The sequence below is a fragment of the Primulina tabacum genome, chromosome 5, assembly GCF_025594145.1.
Source record: "Primulina tabacum isolate GXHZ01 chromosome 5, ASM2559414v2, whole genome shotgun sequence".
Classification (NCBI taxonomy): domain Eukaryota; kingdom Viridiplantae; phylum Streptophyta; class Magnoliopsida; order Lamiales; family Gesneriaceae; genus Primulina; species Primulina tabacum.
In genome coordinates this window covers 37,670,006-37,693,414 of record NC_134554.1, presented here as the reverse complement: position 1 = coordinate 37,693,414, position 23,409 = coordinate 37,670,006, and the positions used below count along the sequence as shown (strand labels likewise).

General features: G+C 34.8%; 1 protein-coding gene across 1 annotated transcript; it reads right to left on the bottom strand.

Annotated features, from left to right (window-relative positions):
- Positions 1 to 66: 66 nt before the first annotated feature.
- LOC142547575 (signal peptide peptidase-like 3) lies at positions 67 to 17,646 on the bottom strand. Its single transcript, XM_075655938.1, has 14 exons — positions 17,240 to 17,646; positions 16,048 to 16,206; positions 14,579 to 14,690; positions 14,345 to 14,464; positions 13,547 to 13,704; positions 12,630 to 12,806; positions 4,344 to 4,378; positions 4,085 to 4,241; positions 3,154 to 3,207; positions 2,984 to 3,076; positions 1,721 to 1,863; positions 1,307 to 1,377; positions 674 to 757; positions 67 to 417 (listed from the first exon to the last, which is right to left on the bottom strand). Exons 1-14 carry the CDS (start codon positions 17,393 to 17,395, stop codon positions 317 to 319), a joined length of 1,620 nt encoding a protein of 539 aa, XP_075512053.1. The 5' UTR covers positions 17,396 to 17,646; the 3' UTR covers positions 67 to 316.
- Positions 17,647 to 23,409: the final 5,763 nt, after the last annotated feature.

The window sequence follows — 23,409 nt, the reverse complement described above, 5'->3', positions numbered from 1 at the left end:
AAGGAATTTTCACAGAGAACAGGCTAAAAAAAATCCATCACTTCAAAAAATTTGCAAGAACGCATAGAAACAAGTATCCACAACAGAATCAATCACATTACTAAACTCCAATGAAGCTTTTGGCATTAGAAGTGAGAAAGATATGCAATATACATAAGTGAACTACCTTCAGAGTGCTATACACATTTTCAACCTTTATGTTTCACATAAATGAATTACAAAGTTTACAGGATTCCCATAGTCAGAAGAAGCCTCGGGGAAAGGGGAAGGTGAACTATGAGTCAGTTCTGAGTGTATTGGTAACGAGTCTGATCCATCAAGCTTCACCTGATGTGGATGTGGATTCGGTAGAAACGATGCCATGGCTCCAAAGTTGTTTTAGCTCCTTTCTCACCAAACCCAACAAAACACAAGTTCCTGAAGTTCACATGCATATATTGCATTTGTAAAAGTTGGAAAGCTAAAATTCAAACCAAAAAAGAAAAGGAAAAGAATAATAGTAGACGTCACGTGTTCATGTACAAAGAATACAATCGTTCCTTGGAAATAAACTTGAAAATGGCAATTTCATTCATTTATATGCATGAAATAGAGAAACAATTATGAAACTGAAGATTATAGAGGGGGAAATAGTTTCTTTTAACTGTATAAATTGATGGCAAGAGATTCATACCGAGTGTACAGGGAACCAGATAAAGGAGAGCAGGCTGACCGTGCCCATCCATCAAATATAAGCCCAAGTAGGTAAATAACAGGCCTGCAGCAAAGCATCTTCAATATGACTGTATTATTTAGTTCAAGCTCGTTTATTGAGAGAAACTTGATAGGAAAATCGCATAGTTCTTCAACAAAGATAATTCAGAGCTTTCATGCAGTAATGGAACATGGCAAAAAAATTAAATGCCTGTAATGTTGAACGATAACAAAATAACTAGCAAGAATCATGGGACTGCGGAGTATTATCTACCACGTTTGGATAGCAAGGAAAGAAATATTTTTTATGCTGAAATCCCTTGATTAAGTACATGTTTGTAAAATTAAACTCATGCTTTTAATTGCATGTATTTATTGTATCCCCCACTTTAACCACAAAGGTTGATCCTTAATAAGTCGCGAGCTTTTGGTTTTCCTAGATATGCCCAACATATTTGTGTAGTTCTTAATCAATAAATAATTTACCGATGGGAAACTGAATTTGAAGAGGTGATGAAACCAGAAAGCTATTGTTTTGGATCCAAGCAACACAAGCCCAAATGTTCCATACATTAGAATATAACAATACACAAAATCCAGCTAATACACTCACCAGCTCCATAACCAATTGTCAACCACAAGAAGTATCCATTCAATGAACTCTTCTTATAGGCTTTGTCAAATCTGCAACAAAACAATTTTTTCCAGTCAAATAATACAGTGGATTACCTAAAAGCTCAGATTTTTCAATTAAAACATTTTAATTAACATGTAAGTATACTTAAATGAGGACATGTACTTGTACATATCAGACTGATATACAGAACTAAAGGTTTTTGAAAAAGCATTCACAAATTTTCATCCAAAAAAAGGCGAAATACAGCATCTTTATTGATGAGACTGCAATTTATTCAAATTGCACAAAAAATGCATTATAACTAATGATTATTTATCCAAAGCAATTCACAAAAATTTGTAGAGTAAATCATCATATTTATCACCATCAACCACGATGCCGTACAGGTACCTATGAGCAAAGGAAACTAGTAAACCCGGGAAGAGAATGTCCCCAAAACCTATCATGTTGTAACCACCCCAAGGATCAGCTAGTCGAGGAATCCTCAAAAGCATGGGGATTGATTCTCCACCGGCTTTATCACCTCGAGCAACCTAAATTATTTGCAAAAAAAATTTCAAGTCGATATAAAGTAATTCACAAGGATTGCAATAACAATGCAAGTATAATGTGCTCCAAATTCTAATTAACCATTAAATTCAGTCAATTCAATATCACAGATTAAAAAAATTCAAATTGTTGGCAGACAACAAAAAGTGCAGAAAGAATCCATAAAAGCACGCATCTCTACTCACTTTCCTGATATAGTAACTCCGTAAAACTTTCAATGTGGAAGAATATTAGAGTTAATGCAAAGACGACAAATCTACAAAGGGTGGCACAATGAAAACAGATAATTTAGCACAGAGAAAATTCTAACATCCGTTTCGATGATTAGTTAGCTTTTTATCCAGTTGATCTTGGATATTTTCTGACCTATCTAGACCTATCTTAACCACAACTGTGAGATCATTCAGATTTCTTAATGGTCAAAGCTATAGACACAAAAACCTCTCAACCTTTATTTATAAATGACAAAGGTCCCCTGCACAGTTAAAGTGGACAGAAGACATGGACTGACGCACTCCAGTGTCTGAAACACCTTAAAATGAAGAGTAAAAACATGAAGGAGATTGATAGGAAAATACCACGAGGTTGTTTAATGCATACATTCTACATGGCCACGTTTGCTTGTAATTTTTCAAGATTCATTGGCAAAAGTAGTTATCTGAGCTTGCTTCAGAGTCATTTTCACACAATATCCACAAGACATCAAGTAACAATGAGAAAGACAAGGGCTGATGCTTCACATATAGATTGGTCTTTTAATCACTTTGAAAGATAATATATGACACAACAGATGTTTCCAAATGCGTTTTTACTTGTATTTTTCCCCTTTTGCTCGAAGATATTTCATATAAATGAAAACACTTGGGGTACTTGTATCAGAAGACAGACAAATTCTAGTCCACAAAACAACTATATAAAGGAAGAGTACAGAAAAGTTGAACGCATATCGCGTCTACATAAGGATGTTGTTTAAGAATTGAGCCCAGAGCATCCAAAATCGAGTTTAACCATGGAAAGTAGCAGACCATATAGGAACCATGTTCACGATAGATAAGCTAATCGCATAAAATTAAAGAGAGAAATGACAAATCAATACAAACTTACTGCAATCATAACGCTGTCATGGAATATAAGAGGAGACAAAAAAACCCAAAAGATGTCATATATGAAGGCACAGCACAAAAGTACTGTGGCAACCTAGAAGACAACAAAAAATTATCAGTTGATGAAATGGAGCCAACAGTGTAATTACAAAGCACGGATTTTCTACATGCCTTTATATTTGGTAATTGAGCCAACTGCAAAACAGTTATCATCATACAAATACCCTGAAATCAAGAAAATATTAAATATTTGGCAATGTTATTTCATGTGCAACAATCAACAGCTTTTCAAGGATTGATTCAGAAATAATGAGAGAAATTGTCAAATGGCAACATAAATGCAAATTAAATAACAGTACCAGAGAGCCAAATGTAAAAACAGCTACCAAATAATCAAAACTCACAAATATATTACCGCATGTTAATCCAGACATCTTTCATAAACATCATAAGCCATAATGGAGAGACAGCCATAGTGAAATAGAGAAACTGGTGTGGTGCATATAGATGAAATGAAATCCAGGAAGCCTGATTTTAAATGCAAAGACAAATAGAAAAACACATTGCTTCCACCGTTGATAAGCCAATAATGATTTCACAAATAGAGTCAATACTTCATATCGAATTAAAATCTTCTTTATATTTGGTCCAAACTCATGTTCAGATCAACATTTCCCAATCCTCTCTCTACTAAAAATAAATCTGGGCATCAAAGCAAGCTCGCTGCGATTTATAAGATCTTTTGATTTGCAATGGTAAACTATCCATGGAAATATTGCAAGTGGCCAGTGGGTTTCTGATGAAACGATAGGGCATGTGTGAATTTCTACAGAAAAGCACTTGGAGATTCACGTTCAGAGACCACAGGAGAATCTACCAAACCCACTTCAATGCTAAGCTAGTATAACTAAGTCTAAAATTTTCCAGTTTGCAGAAGGGCTAAACCAGAATATACACATTTGTTTTACAACATGCAGGATTGAATCATACCAGCAGAGCCAAGTAGCCAACATGTCAAATCAGCACGGCTGGTAGGAATAATTCAACTGAACAAATATATTCAGGAACAGGGTAAACATGAAAGAAACAGATGACAGCTTACAAGAACGTCTTGGCCAAACCAAGAGTATGACGCCTTCCTATTTGCAGCCCACACAATGGCAAATAGTAGACAGAATGTCAACACAGCTAAAGAGAAAACGGAAACCTCCCCTACAAGGGGCATATTCAATGTCTTTTGTCCAAGACTTTTGCGTTTGCTGCTCAAATAACAAGAACACAGAAGAGACATATATACATGAACACAAGGGACTCAGTAATAATAAAAACTTTTAAGTTCACCGAACAAAATCAAATCATACCTCATCGCCAATGATACAATACAATTATGCATTCCCTGGAAAGTATTCAATAAGCATGATGAAGCACGAGTAACCTTAATAGCTTATAGATATGAACAAAAATTTAATGGGAGGTGTTATAAAGCATCTTCGTAAGGATGTAAAAGCTGATATAAGTATTGAGTTCATCACATTATAATGCAAATGCACTGAATAGTCAGTCCCATAAGCATTTGATTCAAGTCACAAAATTTAGATCTAGTCCACAGCAAACAGGAAGACCCAAACATGTAAAGAGGTAACATAACATCATTCTCTGACATAACTCCTTGGATGCAGCTTTTTGGGTTTTTTTATCCCCAAGAAAAAAACAAAGCATGGAATTATTTAATACACTAAGATCTGTACTAATCAGATATTAAATGTATGTCTCACTTAACAAGAACTTTCACAGCATGTGTGACCAGGACTCATAGGTCAATAAAGAATATAAGTCCCACATGCCTACTGCAGAAATCAAGCAGCCTTGTTTATTATTCATATAAGTTGAATCACTCATTCTGTCATTCATCATCACCTATGCTTTTCCATCACAATAACTTTTGGTTTTCCATTATTTATACCCATAGTACCTCTTTTGTCTTGGGCAGATGACAAATTGTATTAATCACCAAAAGTTCCTTGTTAAGAAAATTGCTAAATATCCAGTAGTTAGTGCATATAAATTAGCACATTTCATAGCATCAAGAATATTGATGGTTTTTTTTAAAAAAATTTAAACAAATATATCTACCAAAACATAACATGAACTAAATGTTTATGTTTTTATAATAAACCACGAATCAGCTCTGTAGATTAATAGTACTCGCTGATCCAGTATGAACACCTTCTTTAAAATATTTTTTTAAAAAAATTAGGTATTTTCCTAAAAATAATTTTTTTAAAAAAAAATATATGAGCCGTGGGTCAGAATTTTTTTCTATACAGGAATGCAAAGCACCGATGAATTTCACAGGCTGCCAACTCTAAATTTTTTTTTAAAAGAATTAGAGTCGTGGACTTGAGGCTCCTCAAAATAATATTTAACATAAATTCGGTGCTTTGGATTCCACGAGGTCCGCGGCTCTTCGCAGAATCAAAAGCACCAAATTTATATTAACGTTTTTTAGGAGCCTAGGACTCGGTCTGCGGCTCCTCCAAGTCTTTGCCTCCTCTAATTTTTTTTTTTTTGAAAAATTTAAGTAACTATGAACTGGTGCGGTTACAACTTAAAACCCGGTTTATGATAAAAACATAAACTTCTTGTTTATGTTATATTTTAATAAATATATTTAGTTTTACAATAGTTTTGTAAAAAAAATAAAACGCCGCATACTGATGTGTAATTGAGGGCCCAAAATAACAAGCTACGAGGGAGTTTATGAAACCCTACATTACAAGCCAATACTTATGTTCCAAAACAGAAAATAACATAATAGGTCCATATGGAAAGTTTGCATAATGTAATGACCCGAATCCTTATTTGAATGAAGTACCAATTAAGACATTATTAAAGAAATATTAATTAAGCATTATTAAGGAATTGATTAATTAATTATCAACATGTTGGGATCCACTGAATTAAGGAATTGATTATCAACATCCTGGGATCCACTAAATTTAAAATGGACAACTCAATGTACTTCAAATTATATTATCCAAAGAAGTTCAACTAGATGAATGAGATTATGACACGCGGCAAAAACAATATTGAGTTCGGATCTTCTGAACTAGCCAGGATGCAGCCTATAAATAGAAGTTGATTTCATTTGTTTTCTGCATCGCTTTCTCTCAACTTCTCTCTCGAGTTCTAGCAATATGCAATAGATTTTTAACCAGTTTCTAAGGCAGTTTAATGTCGGGAAGCTTCGGAACTAGTGTCGACTCGAGGAGGGTTCGATGAACCGGGACACACAGAGCAAGACGTCATCAACGGGCTGAAGACGGACGCGGGTATAATCCTAAAGCTTTAAATGTGATTTAAGGATCATTAGGAAGAACTTTGAAGCATTTTTAGTGATTCTGGATCTGGCATGATAGTGATTTCAGTATGTTGATATTGTCTAGGTTCACACGAATAGACTTTCTGTCAGATTGTTTCAGTGAAGTACGTGATGTACTGACTGAGATATCCAAGCATATTATACACGCTTATATGTAGTATATTTCTTTGTTGCATGATACATGTTCACTGTTTGGACATATTATGCATGACATATCACGTTGGGCCTGATATCTTTTGAGATATACCTCGTTTGTTTGGGCCGCTCAGCCATGTTATGTATTGTGGACGGTTTGAGCATCGAGAACTACAGTGTCCGACGAGACTCGCGGGTTCTGATGACCCTGGACATTCTAGGTCCACGCACAGTTGTCAATAGCGCTTGTAGCGCTCGCTATAGCGTGTAGCGAGGCGTAGCGCTGCCCGGTCGCTACAGGGGGCTACGCACTAGCCACTTCCAAATAGCGAGCACTATCGTCGCTATTTTGGTATTTCTGTAGCGATGACATAGTGCGCTATGTTGAAGAAAGCTCTGGCCAGTTTTTTCACCCAATTTTCGGCCCATTTTATACTGCCAATTTTAGGCCCATGTTGCTCAATTATTTAGGCCCATGTTGCTCAAATGTTTAGGCCCATTCTGCACAACCCTACAGATAGTTTATACATCGCGTCTCTTCTCCACTTCTCCACTTCTCCAAGCATCAACAACACGCCCAAGAAAGCTCGCCTTGCACCGCCGACCGCCGGACTTCTGGACACTGCTTTGCATCGCTGCACTTCGGTAATATTCTGCTCTTTTTTTTTTCCTTCTGATTTTTGATTTTTTTTGGACACCTTGTTGAGAAGAACAATCTCTATAACATATTAATTCTATTTGCTTATAGGTTGATTCTATAATATTAGTTACTGCCATTTGATTATTGGAATATTAGTTACTGCCTTTGTACTTACTGTCATTTGCTTAGGAATATTGATTCTATTTCTGAAATATTAGTTAATGCCATTTGCTTATTAGAATATTGGATTTCCTCAATGTATAATCTCTATAACAGAATGATTTTATTTCTGGAATATTAGCTACTAGCCTACTGCCATTTGCTTATTGGATTTCCTCAATGTATAATCAATTTTTTTTTCTTAATTTCAGAGTTTATAAGATGGAAAACCTACAAGAAGAATTGAGAAAAAAAGATATTGGATGGAACTATGGGAGGATGGTTAATCCAGACAAGATTTCTGATGGAATATTATGCAACTTTTGCCAAAAAGTTACAAAATGTGGGATAACAAGGCTCAAACAACATCTTGCGGGAGGATTTAAAAATACAAAACTTTGTCCAAAAGCCCCAGCATGTGTTAATCAAGAAATGAAATATCACTTTGAAGAAAAGTTAGCCCAAAAAACTGTCATGGATTCCATGCCTCACTTTGATGATGTTTTTGATATAGAAAAGCAAGGAGATGATATTGATACACACGGGGATCCATCCTCTCGTGGAAAGCGGTCGGCATCTATTTCTTCCTATGGCAACTCGTCAATGTTAATGCCCAAAAAACCACGGTCATTGGGTCCTATAAATGCTTTCTTTAAGCTAGACGCAAAGAATCAAGGTGGTAAAGCACCCCAATTTAATGAAGTTCAGAAAAAGTTGAGGTTTGATGCAGTTCAAAAATTTGCAAGGTGGATGTATGATGCAAGGATCGCATTCAATGCGGTCAAATATGACAGCTTAAAGCCAATGATCGAAAGCTATTGGACAATATGGTCCTGGGATGAAACCACCTAGTTACCATGAGGTGAGATAACCACTTTTAAAGGAAGAGATCAACCATACAAAGCTGATTTTGAAACAAAATGAAGAGGAGATGGCGAAGAATGGTTGTACTTTGATGGCTGATGGGTGGAGAGATAGAAAGGGGAGATCACTTATCAATTTCTTGGTGAATACCCCAAAAGGCAGCATGTTTATTGAATCAGTTGATGCATCTAGCTACTCTCACACGGGTGAGAAGACGTTTGAGTTGCTTGACAAGTTTGTGCAAAAAGTTGGGTTGAATAATATTGTTCAAGTGGTCACCGACAATGCATCAAATAATGTTTATGCGGGTTAGAAAATCTAATATACTAAGTTACAACGTCTTTTAACTTTCGTTGATTAGTTTCATTTTCATTAACTATCATTTTATTCTCTTGTTCTTTACAGGAAAGAAGTTGATGGATAAATATCCAAACTTGTATTGGGCCTCGTGTGTAGCATATTGTTTGGATTTGATGATTGAGGACATATTCAAAATGCCAGATTTGAAGAGGGCACTTGAGCGGGCAATTAATGTTGACGGATATATTTACAACAGCGGTTATGTTGTTGAGCATGATGAGAGAGTTCACCGGCCAAAGAGACCTTATCAGGCCAGCTAAAACTCATTTTGCCACCGCTTTCTTGACTATGAGAAGCTTTCAGCAGCATAAGCAACATTTGAGAAAGATGTTTACTTCAAAAAATTTGAATAAAAGCAAATTTGCGAAGGAACAGACTGGTAAGCAAGCACAGAAAATTATTTTGATGCCTTCATTTTGGAATTCTATCATTTATGCTATGAAAGTTGGTGGCCCATTATTGGAGGTACTTCGGTTGGTGGATGGGGAGAAGAAGTCTGGCATGGGTTATATATACGAGGCAATGAATAGGGCTAAGGAGAAAATAGCAAAAGCCTTTGGTAATAACGAAGATAGGTACAAAGAGGTTTTTGACATAATCGACGATAGGTGGCAGTTGCAACTCCATCAAGATTTGCATGCAGCGAGTTATTTCTTGAACCCTCAGTTCTTTTACTCAAATTCTGAGATAGAACAAGATGAGGAAGTATTTACGGGGTTGTACAATGCAATCAGTAGGTTGACTTTTGATACTGAGACGGAGAGAAAAATACATACAGAGTTGTTAAAATACAAACAGCCGAAGGTTTTTTTGGGAAGGAAGTTGCAATCGAAATGAGAAAGGTTGTATCACCATGTATGAAAATCAAGTTTTTCCTTATTTTTTTGAAATAAATTCAATGAGAAATATTAATATAACTATTGTTATTAACTAGCTGCATGGTGGAACTCATACGGAGCTTCGACACCAAAGTTGCAAAAACTTGCCCAAAAGATACTCAGTCTCACTTGTAAGCTCCTCTGGTTCCGAGCGCAATTGGAGTGTGTTTGAACATGTAAGTTTTTATAGTATTATAATTTTTATTTTCTATTACTGTGAAGTTTTAAGAATTTGTTCTCGTGCCACGTGCCTTGATAAACATATATAAATAAATGCAGCTTCATTACAAGAAAAGAAATAGATTGGAGCAAAAACGCCTGAATGATTTGGTGTTCATCAAATACAACAGAGCTCTGAGGCGTAGATACGATAGTCGTGATACCATCGATCCTATCATATTGACTGAAGTGGATGATGGCAATGAATGGCTGCTAGGGAGACTGGAGGATGAAGAGCCTGACTTTGTTCATGATGGTGATGATTTGACTTGGCAAGATATTGCAGATGTTGTTGGAGTAGATGAAGCTCCTTATACATTGAGGAAATCCAAAGGGGCCTCGAAGGCGACCCCTACATCTACAGGAAGCTCGAAGGCGTCCACATCTAAGTCTAGAGGGAAAAGGCCAATAGAAACATCTTCCACACTTAATTTTATAGATGATGATGAATTTGACTTTGATGAAGAAAGTGAAGAAGAGAATGACGCCGAACATTATGCAATTTCAAATGAAGAAGATGGTCTCGATCTTGATGAAGAAGATGAAGATGAATTTTAAATTATGTTTTTCTAGTTTTAGAATTGAGGTTTTATATGTTTTGAACTTATATTTTTGTTATTTAACAATGAAATATCGAATTGATGTTAGTATATGCTATATATTATATATTTATATGCTTGTGGCGTTTTACTTTCAAATAGCCCTCGCTATGCGCTATAGCCACGGGCAACCTCTGCACTACAGGGCGCTACGCGCGATTGACAACTATGGGTCTCCTGATGATGGGGGTGAGAACCAAAACATGCCTATGACATATGAGAGACTACACACTCAGGCGCCTCTACTACACACTCAGGCGCCTCTACTACACACTCAGGCGCCTCTAGACTGAGCATGAGATTCTTGACTTTATCTTTGATATCCGAGCATATAGCATTTTGCATGTATCATATCTGTTTGTATACTCGTAGATTCTCGTATTGGGTAATTGTCGCTCACGTCCTTGTTTTCATCGGACACCCCATTTCACTGGGTAGGTCTTAGTTTGGACGGTTTGGACTAGGGCTGGGAAAAAATACCGAAATTCCGGTATACCGTGCATACCATATCGAAATATACCGCATATACCGATATTAACAGTACTGTACCGAAATTTTCGGTACCGGTATCGGTATATGTTTTTGAAATGTTCGGTAATTCGGTATATTCCGAAATACCGAAATATTATTATAATAAAATTATTTTGTTGTGATTGTGATGAGATTAACAATTTTTTTAAAAAAATTCGGTATAGATGGTATTATATCGATACCGTAACGAAATTGCGGATATACCGAATTTTTTTTGTAAGAACGGTATGTAATTTATGTCATACCAAAATTTCGGTATACCGACATGACGGTGTACCGAAATTTCGGTACGGTATCGGTATTCATTTTTCGGTACCGAAAAAATTTCGGTACGATATTATTAAAAAAAATCGGTATACAGTACCGAACCAAGCCTAGTTTGGACGGCCATGGCAGTGGCTAGAGCAGTTGGGTTTTCGTTGTTTATCAAGTGGAGGTTTTATTTGGTTTCTCGTATTCAATGATTACGATTTCAATTTGGTTGTATTAACGATTAAGACTGGAATTATTGTTTTATTTTCGTTTAAGTTGTAAAAGTACTTAAATTATTCTTTTCGTTATTTAATTGTTGTTATTAAGTTTTAATCATGCGTACTTATTAGTCTTTTTTGTAGTGGGACGCTACACTTCAAGATATATGTTGTTTCCAATGAACATGAACTTCATCAAATATCATACTCAATCCATCACAGCACCTTCCCCAATCATGCAATCCCGATCTCTGTATAAGACATTAGTCTCGAGAAATATAAATAGTTTTTGCAGGTTAGACGAAAACTGCTCTCTTAATTTCTTGCATCAATACATGTAAAGAATGTACTATCCACAAGGTTGTTCTACATGGGTGGTATAAAGATATAAGCCCATGCATGAACCACTAGCCCTATATTCAGCACTAGTAAAAACAAAGTTTCCCTTTAATTATTTTATTGTTTAACATATTTTATTATCTAATTCACCGCAGCCAAAGAATAATGCACCATATTGAAACATGGAGCTTTGGTCACTAAAACTACAGCCCTGTTATGCAGCAAATTATAAAGGCTTGTTGTCATTCTGCACCAAAGAATAAGCTGCAGTTGACAAATCCAGTATTAGTGAAAATAAGCTTTTAACTTAACATCTTTTATTTCATTGCAGCCGAAGAATGATGCAATCACATCGAAAAATGTAGCTTTCGTCACTAAAACTACAGACATGTTATGTAGCAATTATAAAGACTCGTTACAGTCATTCTGCACTAAAGAATAAGCTGCAGCCTTTATTCAGTATTATTGAAAACCAGGTTTTAATTTAACTTCTTTTATTATCTACTTCATCGCAGCCAAAGAATGATGCACCACATTGAAACATGCAGCATTTGTCACAAAAAATACAGCCTGTTATGTAGCAAAATTATAAATGCTCGTTACATTCATTCTGCACTAATGAATAAGTAAAATCATAAAGGCTCGTATCATTACAGCCATTCTGCACTAAAGAATAAACATACACATAACAATCTGATGACAATGGTGATGGTAAGAGAATAATGTTACTTGTCCTCTAAGTCAACACGCCACATCCTAATACAGTATTTTTGTCAATCTCATGATAGTCGGATGACAAACTTTTGTGTAACATTGTTAACAGTTCTCACTGTTTTCCTCAATAATCTAATCAGTATATTGTAATAGATTGAATATTCACTTATTCCACTAATTGTAGTTAATTTAACTGTGTTTTTCATGTTAGTTTCATGGTATGCACAGAGGTTTACAGTTTGCCTGCCTCCATCAGGATCACCAAAATCATGATAGTTCATGTTCGTAATTTGCGCTATTATAATCTGTATCATCTGTATCAAGAAGTAAATGGCAAAGAGGGAAGTTAATATCTACCTCAATACCACCAATGCAGAAGAGAACAATTAGCAGCCAGACAAACCAGGATGACATAAACAGGTAAAGCAGGACCAGGAAAGTCGACGCCGTTATAACAAAAATTACAGCACTTTTGGTAGTAAGTTGGAGGATTTCCTTGTCTTCCTCATCGATGGCTGCTGTAGCATTAGACTCCTAACATGAAAAAAAGAGACTTTATGCAACCCGTGTTCACCATATGAAAACAGATGAAGCTTTGACTTTCAGAGAAAAGATACAAATTGAAGAAAGAAAGAACTCTTGTAGTTAATGCTCAACATAAGTAACTAGAAGCCAACAACTCTATCATGCAATAACTCGGTAAATTTTTTAATAACACCACAAAATCTGATAGGAAACTTTATTCTCACGTTCTATTTAATTCTTATTCTGTTTCATCCTAGTCACCGAGTTCAGGAACCAAGGGATCAATTTAATAAGTAATGAGAGAGAGTTACAGCCCAATAGCCTAAATGAACATAAGAATAAATAGTTAGCTCACAAAGGCTGTGATACGATTGGCTAATTGGTTAAGGAACGAAAGAAAGTAATATCAGCACCAAGAATCACTACTACAGATATACTTATTGTACAACATACACATACCTGAAATGCAACTCTTGTAAATGATTTATCAGATATAAAGAAGTGAAACATAAAATCAGAGTTGATGGTGATAAATTAAATCGCCATTCAACAGAGCTTTTTAATATTCACAAATTGACTTGATATATTGTTAGTAAAAACGCCAATCATAATGCCCAATAACATGCTTCATGACGCTATTCAAGAAAAGAAACAACATATATTTTTTTTGTAAATAACATGTCTATCCAGAAAGAGTAAAGATCTGTACTGTACAAGAACATATAGAAAATTTGTCTAGTTCATGTAACCTTGGGCGACAACTCATTGTAGCGCTCATCACTTTGCTCTGTCCCAGTGAATTCTGACCAAAGTGATGCAGTAACTATTGTCCCAACAGCCATCAGCCATAGGAATATCACCGAGTAATCTAAAATTGGACGATTTGGAGAATATAACAAAAGTTCCACTGCATTTGAAAACATAAAATTTAGCACTCCAGATTCCTCAGAAAATAGATCCACGGATACCATGATATTACAAGAGCACCATGCAATACATTAATAAATATGACAAAATCAGAGTATCGGACCAAGGCAAACATGATTGAAAGCTAGCTTTATGTCATTTTCTTGACAATATTGAAGATATTCATCAAGGAATGGCTTCTGCAGTTGCTAGTCCAATCGAGTTCAGTCCGTGTTCATGGCCATGCTCCAGTAATAAGACATCCTCACTTGTTTGTTTTGAACTTTTTATTCCTAGATTTATTGTTTTGGCAGGTAAGATGGATTGTCAAAAAGTTCACCCTATTCAGCGACTATAATTTTTTGTTTTCAAAAAAAAAAGAAGAAACGGTGCATAAGAGCACCTTCGATTGAGTTGCCTACATGATTTCTAAAGACTAAATTAAATCAAAAGTCTTTCAGAGAATTGATAATATACGCACATCTAAAATGCAAAATTCAAATAATTCCAAACACCAAATCATTTTGAATCAACAGAAAACTGAAACTAAAAAAATGAATAAGTGCATCGATAACTGCACGTAATCCGGTACAATTAAGTGAAATAGATGAAGCATTTTTTGTTCGTGAAAATGGGATTACCTCTCATTCCTTCCACCAGGGAATTGTTTAATTCTGCTCCTTCTGATTTAGTAATTGCAACTACTGGAATTGTAATGTTTGAAGTAGTGTCATTTGCAGCACAACTCATCTCCAAAAGATCTATGGAAGTTCAGAAAGGATGCATCATTAAGGGCAAAAAGAATGAACTAAGCCAAGATTGGCAGAAACAAAATACAAGCTCCATGAATTTAGATAATAAATAATAAAAGCTACCTTCACTATCATTTATCACCACCAATCCAGCGGCTCCACCCACTTGTGCAATGTTAGCCTTAGTCGTAAAACCGCAATCACCACGTAGTGCCAATACAATAGATCCTGATATCTACATGGAAATATCAGACGCTCTTTGTGTTATGATCGGTGACTGGTTTGACAAAGAATTCACATTCAAATTAGCTATAAATGCAAAGACTCATGCATCCAAGAACAAAATGAATGCTTCTTGATACTTAACTATGCCTAATTGATTTTACAATGACCACAACATAGTAAAGATGGAAATGACAAATCCTTCAAAAATCTTGAGCACCAGTTATGGGGACATAGGAATGAAGGGAGGAAATTACTGTTGAGTGAGAATTACATTAATGAACCAAAAAACAGAGAACATAACAAATTATATCAAGAATCATGTATTGATGTGTTACTCAGATGGTTTACTGGTTTTAATTATTCTGATTTCCTGTTGACAGTTCAATATTAGTTCATTACAGGGATTAAACATACAGCGAATGCAAGGATTTTCAGATGTAGGCCTCTTGCATTAAAAAAAATGTATGAGAGTTGTTTTTTTTACTTGAATTTTCAATAACCTACCTCCTTTATGAAAATATCCAGTACAGCCTCGAGGAATTTTAAAACATAAAAGTCGAAAACCACCAGCTACAGATCATTATCAGCAGTATTAGAAATCAAAGAAATGAAGAGATTTGAATTTCAGTTACATGTATAACATCAGGGACACCAACAATTCAAAAGTGATGTTAGAATCTAGGTTCAATAGTGTTCACCTCATTGCCTGACTATTTCAGTATGTTTTGAATTTTCAAAATGAAATCTATCACAACCAGAACTACGTACAACATTTCCTAGCTTTACCTTAGGTATTCAGGATTTTTTTCCGATATCATCCCTCAAAGACAAGAGTTTTGTCGAATTCCATCCAATACCCCACCTCGAAACATATTGTTTATCCCTTATACTTGTAAAAGATGAATAAATGCATAAAGAAAATATGCAAAAAAAGGCGACCCTTGGGGGAAAATGTACCTTTTATTATATATCTATTATTTATGGGCAAAATTTAATTGAATTAGCTTAAATGACCATATGGACATCGATAGATCTAGAACTAATCCTAATCAGACATAGAAAAAACATATGTTACTAACTCAATATAAATGCAATTAGCGCACACTTATAGTACATGTGATGCGGCTTGTGGACAAATACCATTCATCAGCTAAGATCCAAAACTCCATTCTTCGGGTGGATGAGGATGAGTAAGGATTAAGGGCTAGACTCAGCCCCATTACAGGATCAAGCTAACATTGCAAGCTCGGGTATCAAAGTGACGGGTGAATGCCCAATGCACTCGTTGAATGAGAGAGATTAAATGATGCTCCAAAACTAAAGGAAACTCCAAATAAAAAGAAAAAAAGACTGCACAGAAGAAATACCTTAGCAGATGAGGATGAACAACTATTCAAGGGAAGTGAAAATATAGCTGGCAGTCTGTGACCTTGTTCAGTGTCAGTGGGCAATATAGAGCCAAATGCTGCAGTTATCCCACTTATTGGATCCTTTTCAACCCCATTTACCCACCTATTGACCTTAACCTGGAAACAAAATGAACGATGATTAAAAATTAATATCAATCAAGAAAACATCATTTTCACTTTTGGTATGCTATTTCTCATAAGCCAATAGCCAGCAAGAAAAAATTTAGATTTCATGAAGTTTCACTTCACTCTCTAGAAACAAAAACACAAGTTTGATTTTTACATCGCGTAACTACACCTTGAAGCCAATTCATCAACATAACATCAATCAATAAACTCAAGTTCATATAATCTTGTATCCAAATAGCCCCGCCCTTCTTTGCAAATAGTATGAGTACTAAAAATCCTAGTAAAAGTTACTATATCGCAAGTGGCTATCATGGAAATCAAGCCCAAAGTACATCACTTCATCACACGAATCAAACACAATCGACAACCAAACACTATACTCGAAACAAAAGCAGAAAAATACAGCTTTTTAAATTCAAATGCTAATCATGAAATTGATACTTAAACGAAAAACAAATACTCGTGTGTATATATACATGAGGATTGAATGAAGGACAAACCTAGGAAGGGAAATTGGTGCTTTTTTCATGAACATTTATTTTGATTAAAATAATTGGGTTTGTCACACATGATAAAAATGGGTAACCGTATCATATCTCCTTAAATTGTGAAGTGAAAAATTCAAAACGCCCCATAAAAAACAAACGAACACAAATTACCCGGTATTGTTTATGAAATGCATTCAAAACCTCAAAATCAAATCACTGTCAGGTGATAGGAATTGCTAATTATTATCTCATCGATCCTGAATGCTTTAGTACTACAGTGCTACTTAGTGATCAATAAGGATGTTGACATCGTTGTTCAAATAACAAATGCCATTGCTTAAACTTCATTCAGCCACTGGATCCTAAATGCACATGTTTGCACCAATATGTCAGCAAAATGTTGCTACTTTCCGTTCACATTTGTCTTTGCATATTCACCCAATACAATAAAAATATTTTAAGTAACTGAAACGCAATAGAAAACAACAAAGAACAAAAACAACGACATGTTACTTAGGATTAGAATATCATACCAATCGGAAGTCGTTACCACAGGATGCAGGAGCGCCTCTTGGGGCGGCAAGTGAGACGTCGTCCCCGGTGGCATTGGACAATAGAAAGAGCAATAAAATACACAATCGGGACAAAAACAATACACCCAGGGACAATTTATGAGATGAAGCACCCATACCTAACAAATTTCAGATTTTCTAAATAATGGAAATTGATCGAGCAAATTTCACATGTTCATCCTCAATTTTCACATAATTTCCATGCAGGGAATTGATAAATCCAATTTTAGGATGCCAATTACTGATTGAAGCATGGAGAATCGAGAAGAGAGGAAGAGGAATTTGGGGAAGAGGGGAGACAGAAGAGCAAAAGATGCGTCGGCACGTCAAAAAAAAGTTCATGCGATTATACCAAAGAGACACGTTGTTCTCGTTATAAAAATGATTGTTGTTCATTTCAAAAAAAAAAAAATTTGCTTCTTGTTATTATTATTATATATAATAATGTTTGAATAAATATATATTTAGGATTTTATTATTAGTTTTTCATGGTTTTTTTAAAAATTTATCATGGTTGTGTGTTTTTTTAAAAATGCACCAAACTAATGCGAAATTGAAAGTCAATGAGAACAAAGTAATGATTAATGCATTAATTCAAGCTAACATAATAGTTAATCTAATAACTCGTGTTTTGTCACATTAACACTATTAGCATTGATATTACGCCATGTGTTGAGACGTATATTCTTAGATATATGATGGGGTATTACACTAAATGTAGCATCTCATTAACAGATTACAGACCTGCCTCAAGAGATTTGATTTTTAATTGTTTTATATTAAAAAAATATACTGAAAAGTTCAAATCTCGTGCCAAACAAAATTTTTCTAAATTATAAAACAATTTGAACACATGTTATAAAAAAATTATTGTTCGGAAAAAAAATGAAGAAAAACAATATAATATCGCGTTGAGAAATCTGTGTTGATTGACAAAAAAATTGATTCAAATTACCTAAATCATCATATAAAATTATATTAAATGAAAAAAATTCGAATATATCTACGTTATAAGAATAATAAGAAGAAGAATATGCGTTAGTTACATAAAAAAACCAAGCAATTTTTTGTCAATAAAATATCTCACATCCGAATGGAATTAAAATATGATTTTAAAAAAGTTTACTGCTCATTAGGTTTATTAATTAAAAATGTTGTGAATTAAATAATATAAACAATTATATTCAAAAATTTATGGAAATTGAATTTTTTTTATAATTGATTCACTTTGAACATGTTTTAATTTAAATGATATTATATTTCAATTAACTCGATTCTAAATAAAAATATTAGATATCGAATTCCTGAACATTTTAACGAAATACACAAACTAAAATAATAAGAAGACATATATATTAATGATAAATCTATTGTTTATGAGAAATATGACAAAATCTAATGCATGTGAATGCAAATTTTTGGTACGAAAAACGTTATCTATACTATTTTATAAAGTTTGAGACACTTTGAAACGACCTCGATTTTTTTTTCTAATCTTAAATCGTAAATTTTAAATTACTAAATAAAATAATTTACATAATCATGAATCATAATAATTTAACAATTTAAATCTCAAGTGCATAAAATAAAATCCTAAATCACCGACTAACCAAAATTCATAAATCGACCTTTAAAAAGATCGGCTAACAATAAAATTAAGCATATAAATATCTCTAATAAAAATCATTAACATAATCTTTAAATCATTTATCTATCTAGCTAGTGCGGAAATATAAAGGTCATCGGGTGTGTACTGCTGTACTCGATCCACTCAATCGTCAGCGCCTCCCATAAATCATCAAATCCTGCATCATACAAACCTAGTGAGTCTAAAGACTCAACACGTTCTAAACATAGATAGCAAATAAAACATATACATTCACATGCATTAAAATCATATTTTTATTCAAAATAGCTTTTGGACATAAATAAATCATTTAAAATCATTTTAGCATAATTAAATCATAAATCGTAAAATCATTTTAAAATAACTTTAAGCATAAATAAATAATTTAAAAATTATTTAAAAATAAACTTTGAGCATAAATAAATCATTTTAAAAATCATTTAATAATAGCTTTAATCATCATCATAAATCATATATCATAAAATCATTAAAATCGTAAAGCTTTCGATCATATATCATTTTGGGTGAAGTTTGATCATTGAAAGTGACTAGCTTTTATCCTTTGGTCGACTGATCAGTCTTCAGCTCCACATGGCCCATGGGGTGGGCACTAGGCTCCACCATGAAAATACGATCGTCGGGGTTCCCTCGGGGGCCTTTTCCCATAGACGGGTTCCCTCTGAGGCATTTTCCCACAAATGGGTTCCCTTTGGGGTCTTTTCCCCTCACGACATCTCCATAAAATCATATGTATCATAAATCATATGTCACGGTAAATTCACAACCCTCAAAATATTTTTTATTTTCTTGAAAATCATATAATAGCACAACTTTCCCAAAAATAGCATTTTAGACAGTAAAATTGCACAGCTTACCATAAATCATAAAAATACATATTATCATCAAAATCATATAATAAATAATAAAATATCATTTTAAAATCATTATGATCCTTCGGGATGCTGTCAAGCGTTTACGTATTTTCCTAAGTATAAAAAGACTGTTTTGCCCCTAGACGTAAAAATTCTCGAATTTATCTTTTTCTCACTTTTAATGACATGAGATTATTCTAAATAATTAATTAAGCTTAAATATAATTTTTTATAATTTTATAAAGCTTAAAACTAGGCTTTTCAATTAATTCTTTAATTAGCGTTTCGTGCGTCGATTAAAACTCAAATAAATCCAAAACTCATTACTTTGATCCCAAATTTTAAACATAACATTTTTAAGATTTATTCTACCCTTCTAAGTCATGAGCCACACCCTTGGACCCATGGATTCAATTTTTTGTTCTTAAATTTTCGAAATCGACATATTAGTGAATCCACCGAGCCATCTCTCAATTTACTCGACCATGCCCGAGGCACCTCGAGCCAAACCCTAGCCAACCACCTAGGTACCCTCCTGACCAAGCCCAAGCCCCTGAACCTATCCCTGGCTCGCTCAAACTCGCCTGGAACTCGACCCAACATGCACATGGCTTGAACTCACGCCTATAGATTCCTAGTGACACTAGGACACCTCCAGCCGAGCCACCACCGAGCCCACACGACCCTCACCATCCCTGGACCACGCCCAGACCATACCCAGACCAGACCAAGCCCTGGACCACGCGCACGAGCCGCTTGAAGTGGAACAGCAACCTGCGCGCTACCCCTTTGTTGCCCTGCGTTTCCTCGCATTTTGTTCAACCAGCAGCGAGCCCACCACTCCAGACCCTAGCCCGACCCATGCCCATCATCCTAGGACCCTGATGAACCACCTAGCCCAGCCCACACCGAGCCGCAGCCCCTGGAGTTCTCGGCCATACCAGAACTCTCTCGAGAAGAGCCCCAACCAGCGTGGACTCCTTCCCCAGCCCCAAGCTCGAACCCTAGCCGCCCTAGGACCCTACCTAGCCTTTCAAACCTGACCTTGGCCAAGCCCCAACCAGCCCTGGCCAGCCCCCAAGCCCCATGGCAAAAGGAACGAGTCCCTTGAACCACACATGCACAAGAAACTCCAAAAACTCACGTTCTTAATTTCTGAAATAGCCCACAATTTTCCAGCCCTGTTTTCTTGATTAATTTATCATGTTTTGGCTATAAATCATTCATGTTTTATCATGTATTGGCAGCGTGTCCGTCGGAATCAAAAACTTTTTTCAAATAAACGTAAAATCGTTGAAACTTTGAAAAATATGCATCCCGCCGTAAAATAATCAAACACCAATATTTTTCATGCATAAACAATTAAATCAAGCATATTATGATTTGTATGATTTTAAACGAGTTTAGGAAATGTGCCTTTGCGTTTATAACGCTCGAATATACGATCTTCAGCAAGGGTGCGACATTGGACGACCGGACGACGAAGAACACAAGCTTTTCTCCTCTCCTAAATTTCGAAAATCCTTGTGAGTGTGTGAGGGTGTCTCGGCTGATTGATGGTGTTTGTGGTGAATAAAAGACCTTGGTTGCATATTTTATAATTAATTAACAAGTTAAATGGGCTTTGGTTTGGGCTAACAAGCTTAAGGCTAATTGGGCCTACTTAAATTAATTAAATTGAGCCCAATAACACTTAATTAATTAAAACATAAAAGTTTATAAATTTAGTTTCCATAAAATAATATTTTTTATCTTTTAAAACTCCTTGTTTGCCCAAAACCGGTTTCCCGGGAAAAATCGAGCTCGACTCGTAAAATAAATTCGAACTCCAACATTTTTAGAAAAATTAAATCATTTTTTTACTCATATTAGGATGCCTTGCCATTATTTAATGAAAAATAAATATTCTTGTATTGGTCGTCCCCGGTCTCTTTTCCCCTGCCTATTATCGAATATTCGGGTAAAATTCTTAATTTCATGCAATCATGTCATATTATCATTCAATCATGCAATTATTTAATCATATAATAAATATCATGCTAACATTTAGAATCAATTAAATAAAACAATTAAGCAATTAAAATAATTTTGCATGCATGTGGTTTACGTAGATTGGTTTTTCGGACGTTACACACTCAGAGTAACTAACTTTGGTGTCATGGTCTGTTTTAATAATATATAAATTACTAAAATGTTAAAATTTTAATGTAAGTTATATGTAGTTCAACAGATAAAGTCATTGTTTATTGGGGTTTAGGTTATAGGTTCAATTCTTACTTAGGTCATTTTTTTATTCTTTTATTTTTCAATTTATTTTTTAATTTATATATCAAAATTACAGTATAGTCCCTCACTATTTCTTATAATTATATTTTGATCCTCATTTAAATATAAATCAAATGAATTATAAAAAATATTATACAAGCACGCAACGCGTGCGTCGTTGCACTAGTATCTATTATTATTAACATAAAAATCTATGTACCCAACAAATAAAAAATAGATGAATACAAATTAATTATACGTAGATCAATCAAAGAAATACAATATTTTCTCATGTGGTTCGACCGAACAGTCAGAGTAGTGTTGGCATTGTCTGCGGTATTTGACCTACATCTAGAACAACTAGATGTGAAAACGACATTTCTTCATGGAGTTATTGAAGAATAAATCTATATGTTCCAGCCAGAAGGTTTTGCAGAAAATGACAAAGAGAACTTGGTTTGCATGTTGAACAATCTTTCTACGGTCTCAAACAGGTGCCGAGATGTTGGTACAAGAGATTTGATCCCTATATGAGCCTTGGATACAACAGACAGTGTATATACCCTTGTAAATATTTCAAGAGGTTTATTAATGATTATATCATTTTGCTATTGTATGAGGATGACAAGTTGGTAGTAGACCCCAGCAAAGATCACGTCCAAAGATTGAAGTCACATGTTGGCCAAAGAATTTGATATGAATGACTTGGGACCAGTAAACAAGATTCTAGGGATGCAATTTCACCGAGACATAAGTAAAAAAAAAGATTTGGCTTTCCTAGAAAAATTATTTGAAGAAAGTCTTGCAACACTTCAACATGCAAGATAGTAAGCCAATATCGACCTCTCTTCCAATAAACTTCAAGTTATTCTCCGAGATGTGTTCTAGCAGTGAAGCAGAAAGGATGAAGATGTTAGAATATGTGCTCAACAAGCTAACATGTGGCTCAACTTTTATTGACTTTGATGTAAAACAATCTTTATTTTAATAATATTTTACGATTTCATTCAATTATGGTATTATATTTTATTTGCATACTTATGCAAGCTGCATAGATAAAATCTTGAAATATACAATAAGTATCATAAGGTCTGCCTCGCAATGTAAGATCATGAAACTCATTAGGAAGTGTATCGTATATTCTAAATAGGTTCCTAGTCAAATCAGTTGTCTAGGATAAAGGTCGTTTGAGCTTGAGACTAGCATCTGTGATGTAAACGCCATGTTTCATTGGCAAGTGCATGAAGATGTCCATTCACACAGATGGGTGATCATATGATGATGCACTGAACAACCTTCCTTCGGAATGTTCAAGTGGTTCTCATTTATCGAGTGGAATAGTTCACAGTTATGGTTGTACACTATTA